The sequence below is a fragment of the Lutjanus erythropterus genome, chromosome 12 (genome assembly GCF_056507025.1).
Source record: "Lutjanus erythropterus isolate fLutEry1 chromosome 12, fLutEry1.hap2, whole genome shotgun sequence".
Classification (NCBI taxonomy): domain Eukaryota; kingdom Metazoa; phylum Chordata; class Actinopteri; order Lutjaniformes; family Lutjanidae; genus Lutjanus; species Lutjanus erythropterus.
In genome coordinates, this window is record NC_139328.1 from 5,047,501 (window position 1) to 5,053,721 (window position 6,221).

Consider the following 6,221-nt stretch of genomic DNA (forward strand, 5'->3'; position numbering starts at 1 on the left):
TGATCCGTGGTGTGACGCTGCCAGGAGCCAGAGATGGTATTCGATTTTACCTCTCTCCTGATGCAGCACGCTTGGCTGATCCTCAGGTGAGGCGCAACTTCTTCGTCTGAATTATTAGTCCATGTATTAATATTTCAACATCCTAAACTGTGCTGTACTTCATGGCTTCTACAAGTCCACACCGGGTCATGACAGCCGTGAGTCACGTGTTCACTGTAAAAGAAAAAATCATGCAGGACTTTAGTGGAATCAACTAATCTTTTTTCGCATTAACCAAACATAAGATGTTTAAGTTAAAACAAGTTATTAAGTTATTTTTACAGTGTTGCATCTGTTCCAGGAAGGTTTGACTCAACAAGACTTGAAGCTAAAACAAAGATGCTCTTTATAAACTGAATAAACTGAGTTGCTGAATTAATGTTGAGCACAATTTTAAATGAACACGGTGAATCATCCCATTTTTTGTACATAAAGATGTATAACGAACCACGTAAGGCAAGTGACTTCACTAAATCCTTGAGTTTTAAGTCAAACTCAAATTCTTAAGGAAAACGTGAATCTTTGAGTTTAACAAAGAAATTCTGTATTTAAGAATTTGTCCTCATCTGGATGCTTGGAACTTTAATGGTTACAATTTAGAAAACTGTTTTTCACCTTAAAGAATGTCTTATTTCTTAATACATACATTTTTGTTTCTAAAACTCAAAAAATCCTGTTAGTATAATTCATTCTCTGTATCACCGTATGACAGTGATGATCTATGGACCTGAAAGTGTTCCTGTTTTATGTTCTGCAAAAACTGCAAAACTCAATAAAAATAATTTACAAACAGGGAAAAAAAAACTTAAAAATTCAAGTTTTTCTAAATAAGAAGAGTAAATCATCTCGGCAAAAGATTATAGATCAGCAAAACTTAAAAAAAAGTTTATTTCAAAGCTCGATTGAGTGAGTTTGACTTGAAAATTAAAACTTCTTTACGAGTTTTTTCAACTTTTTTTTTTAAGAAAATAAAAACATACTAAATATCGTTTCATTGTTTAAAGGTGTGGATGGATGCTGGGAGCCAGATATTGTTCTCCTATGCTGTCTGTTTAGGCTGTCTGCCCGCTTTGGGAAGCTACAACAAATACAACAACGACTGCTACAAGTAAGAACAATAAGTATTTGTCCCCTCTATTATAATAACATCTGTTTTTATACGACTCAGCATACAAATCTTCATCTTCTTTAATTGCAGAGATGCGTTTGCCCTGTGCCTGTTGAACAGTATGACCAGCTTTGTTTCTGGTTTCGCCGTCTTCTCTGTTCTTGGCTTCATGTCGTATGAGTTGGGCGTCGACATTGCAACAGTGGCTGAATCGGGTACGACACCGCGTGTAAAATGACACATGGCCTGTTTGAGCTTTATTTAGTTCAGTAATGTTCCTCATATTTTTAAAATGATTTGTTTACTGTATAAACTCCAAACCCAGAGTATTTTAAACAGTATTACTTTGTCTGTAATTAGCCTAAGATGTACAGTACATTACTAACTATTATTCTAAAATATTTTGGCATCTGCTTTGTGCCACTCGCAGGTCCAGGCCTGGCTTTTATTGCTTATCCTCGGGCTGTAGCCATGATGCCTTTGCCCCATCTTTGGGCTGCTTTCTTCTTCATTATGATAATCTTCCTTGGACTGGACACCGAGGTAAGACGTTACTGTTATTAGGGCTGCACCTAACAATTTTTCTTTTTAAAGATTAATCTATTGATTAATTTATCGATTAGTCTAATGAATATTTGTTGTTATTAGACATATAAAACACATTAGAATAATGATAATAGTGGCATATTTTAAAATTTGTCTAATTTCCACCCTGTTTAATAGATTCCATGTCAGATGCCTGATCAGACATCAAATTCAAAAGGAGCTGTGATGCATATTAATATAATAACTTTATTTGGTGGAAATCTAGCGACTCCTGGTCCTTTTATCAGCCAGGAAGCAAAAGAACATCAAACCCTGCTTCTTGTGTGAATACGTCCTGGTGTGTAAAGACTCAGGCGTTGTAGTTTCAGCGGCTGATCTTATTGGTTAGATTAAATAACCTTTGACCCTTTAGACACAGTGAGACATGGTTCAGCCACCTGATAAAAGATATATTTTTTTGAGATTTTTGAGAAAAGCAGCTGCACATAAAGTCAGTGCTGAACGGAAAAATGTCCCAAAAGCAGCTAAATGCTGCGTGGAGCTGCTGAGTGTTGATTACATTCAGTTGCAGTTCTCCATTAAAAAAATATTTCTTTTTCTACCCACAGTTTGTGTGTCTGGAGGGCCTGATCACATCCATATCAGACACGTATCCATCCTTTTTCTTCACCGGTCATCGACGTAAACTTCTCCTGTTGGTCATCTGTACTGTATCCTTTCTCATCGGTCTCTTCATGGTCACAGAGGTGCGTGTCACCTGAAAACAGTAAAGAAAACAGCTTCTATCTTTGTTCTGTGGTTTCCTGTGTTGAAAGCGCCAAATGTTTTCTCTCTGCTGTAGAAACAACTGAACACACGAGATTTGCTGTTTCAAAAGAACACCCTCATCTCTCTGTCTGTTTTGTAAGCTTCTCTCTCCTCCTTCTTCTTCTTTTTCTTCATCGAACTGCAGGGAGGCCTTTACCTCTTTCAGATTTTTGACTACTACGCCTGCAGCGGAATCCCACTGCTAGTTTTTTCCATCTTGGAGGCCGTTTCTATAGGATGGGTGTACGGTGAGCTTTAATCCGAACCCTGTCAAACAGCACTGAAGAAGCATCCGTCAGTGTCACAAAAAACATTGTACCAAGAGGGAGATTTTACACTTTGCTTTTCTTTTTTTAATATAAATCATCTGATGCTGACATGAATATCTGTCTCTAAGGTACGGATCGTTACTACGACAACGTCATGAACATGATTGGCTACCGTCCTGCGCCTTATATGAAATATTGTTGGAAGTTCATCACCCCATGTATCCTTACAGTAAGTTAATAAAGTTGTTTAATTTGTTTTGTTTTGTGTCTTTTTGTATATTTGGTCGCTTTTATTTTTGTTCTGTTTTTTTTCCTGCAGCCTTTTTTTCTCTTTGTTTTTTTTTTTTTGCTGTGTTTTGTTTTGTATTAAGTGATTTAGCTCTTCCTTTTCTATTTTCATTTTTTTTTATATATATAAACTACAACTGTAACCTCTTAATTCTCAAGATTGTTGGATGGATGAAGGTGGGAAAGGGGTTCTGGGAGCAGTGGGAAGATACAGAACGATACATAGGTGATCTGCAAAAAAAAAAGAAGAAAGAAAATATTATTGTTTTAGAGTGATTTTTTTCCACCCTAAGCTCAACATGATACATTACACTGTAAAAAATGAACAGCATATTTAAATATATGACGGTTTGCACAAGTTTTTGACTTCTTGTTGTTATTTTCATCACTAAGTTTGATTCCCATGGCTTCAGTTTGATCTAACAGTTGTGTGTCTCCTCTCGCAGGGCATACTGTTCTTCTTCCTGGCCAGATTCACCCCTCTGAGATACAACAACACCTACCAGTACCCCTGGTGGGGCCACGCCCTCGGACTGTTAATGGCGCTCTCTTCGGTCCTTGTGGTACCGCTGTGGTCTCTGTACAGTCTGGCTGTAACTCCAGGAACACTGAGACAGGTGATCTGAGTCTTACACATCACACTGGGGTCCACACATAAAACATAACAAAGACATACAACATACATTACCCACCAGATCACCCTGTACAACGTCATAAGATAATATACAGTCTAGTCGACTTCGAGATGAAGGATCAGAGGTGCAGAAATGCCAACTCATCTCTGGGTGACTCATTCCTGCAGCACTTTATGTGGAAACTTTATTTGGTGTGACGTGCTGTTATGGCAGATTAACGGTGACTCTTTCCTTTTCTCTCCTCACAGAGGCTGAAAGTGCTGACGACTCCGGCAGATGACCTGATCAGGACGCCACCGAAGACACCCCTCAGCTCTGAAACGTGTCCTTCCCTTCCTCTAAATAACACAAAGGGCGTGCTCTGAACATGACTAGAACACCTATTGTCTCTAAAGGGGGTTAAAACTGGTGTTGAATGTATATAACAGCATATTTTATTTGTGTGCTCTGAGTCTGGTTTCTAGTGTGAACAAAATAACTACAACTGCAAACATTCTGGACATTTTATTGTTCAATTAATACTCTCCCAAAACGCAATACTATATAATGCATAATGCATTAATGCTTTTATTAGTGTTTTTACTATCAGCACGTCATTTGTGTCGATCTATAGAGGTCTTAAAATTAAATATGCAGTCTGAAATGAACATTTCTGCACATATGACAGGCCATTAAGATGACACTTATGTGCATGTAATGTGAGTTTGTCTGATGTGTGAAGGTATCGAATGTCCAGAATGGAAAGTTGCTGTCTTAAAGTTGCCCATCTTAAGAGCCACTGTCCAGATCATTACTATGAATTTTTGAGAAGAAGAACAAAGAAAAACAACCTGGCAGCAGTAGTTTTCTTATTTTGCTCGGTGAATGTGTACATTTGAAAAAGAATTGTGTTTAAGAGTAAGAGTAGCTGTAATAATATGTTATATTTCCACTACGAGAGAGACTTGATGCTCTCTGCAATTAGTTGGAAAAGAAAATATGTGCATCTGTCGGCATCAATCAGCAAACATCCAATATTGTACATCCAAATTATCGCATTATGTAAAATGTCTCATATTTTAAATGAATATTGCAGAAGAATCTCATGTTATTGCATGTGGTCAAATGTATTTACTGTATGTCGTTACAGTGTGTATGTATGTATTATATGTGTGTGCAGGAAAGAGAAAATCTACATAGAAATCTCTGTGTTTTATTTCATTTTTAGCAAATAAATAAAATAAGTAATTGAATTCACTACTGTGGGTGATGGTTGTTATTTACTGGTTTAAGAGGAGGAAATCAGTGAAGGAATACTTTACTTAACAGAATGTGTTCAAGACGATGTTTGTCCAGCAGAGGGGGATAGATGTCAGATATTAGATCATCGAGGCGACTGTCCCGTCCAGGCGCTGCGGGGGGACACGTCTTATTAACATACATGATCAGTTCACAGTGAAGTGTGTTTATTAGTGGGTTTATTTAAACTGAAGGTGCAGAAATGTTGCAGGATTAATTCACTGCAGTCTTTAAATGTTTTCTGACACATGGACAGATATTTTTTTAAAAAGATATACAGTATATTAAAATTCCAAAAGAATTGGATCATCTTACTTTACTTTTATTTAATTCTTCTCAGAGGGCCCTGTAGCACACAAATACAAAGCAACACACATCCACCATTAGATCCAGACATTAATAGATTGTTGATGCTTTTACTTCACTGCACCAGAGAGAGAAAAGAAGCAGCCTAAAAAATATATATATACAGTATATATATACATGTATTGTGCTTTGCAGTACTTTAAAGTACCACATCTACATCTGGTGCATCTGGCCAACATCTGACCTTGATCAATACAGTTTAGGGCTGCAACTAATGATTATTTTCATTGCCAATTAATCTGTTGATTATTTTCTCGATTAACTGATTAGTTGTTTGGTTTATAAAATGTCAGAAAATTCTGAAAAATGTCAATCACTGTTTCCTAAGGCCCAAGGTGACGTCTTGTTTTGCCACAGAAATCAGAGAATTCTGTTGTTTTTTTGTTTTTTTGTCTTAAAAAATTACTCAAACTGATTATCAAATATCAAAATAGGTGCTGATGAATTTAATAGTTGACAACTAATGTTAATTGTTGCAGCTTTAATATAGGGTACAAAAGTATACTAGAACGCTGAGAGTAAGAAGAAGGTAATGGCTTAAAAAAAAGTTTAGCAACCATTAATTCAAAAAAGCAATTCTTCATCATGAAGGTGAAGATAAATAAACTGTGCACTTCTGTAAAATGCATCATTAATCCAACATATGTGGGTTTAATTTAGGCGAACAAAAAAACAAAAGAATAGAATCCATGAATGTACAAAACTGAGACAGATTACTGTGTGGAATCTGTAAAATGTTTGCATCCAAATCCAAATACGTTATTCTGGAAAACATAAATAATGTGATGGAAACAGATATTTCTGCTCAAAGTTGCTGTTGTTATTCGGGAAAAATCAGCTCCATGATAACCTTGGCACTGATTTAATGCACCAAGATTATTACCT

At 36.5% G+C, this 6,221-nt stretch overlaps 1 protein-coding gene across 1 annotated transcript in view; it reads left to right on the forward strand.

Annotated features, from left to right (window-relative positions):
• Window positions 1-4,875, forward strand: part of LOC146317420 (sodium- and chloride-dependent GABA transporter 3-like) — a 37,251-nt gene extending 32,376 nt beyond the window's left edge. Inside the window, exons 6-14 of the mRNA XM_084732509.1 lie at window positions 1-86; window positions 1,044-1,147; window positions 1,238-1,362; window positions 1,578-1,690; window positions 2,302-2,439; window positions 2,646-2,748; window positions 2,898-2,998; window positions 3,504-3,674; window positions 3,941-4,875. The exon at window positions 1-86 is cut by the window's left edge and continues 49 nt beyond it. Of these exons, the coding sequence (XP_084588635.1) occupies window positions 1-86; window positions 1,044-1,147; window positions 1,238-1,362; window positions 1,578-1,690; window positions 2,302-2,439; window positions 2,646-2,748; window positions 2,898-2,998; window positions 3,504-3,674; window positions 3,941-4,057 (1,058 nt within the window). The 3' untranslated portion in view covers window positions 4,058-4,875. The remainder of the gene's footprint in view (window positions 87-1,043; window positions 1,148-1,237; window positions 1,363-1,577; window positions 1,691-2,301; window positions 2,440-2,645; window positions 2,749-2,897; window positions 2,999-3,503; window positions 3,675-3,940) is intronic.
• Window positions 4,876-6,221: the final 1,346 nt, after the last annotated feature.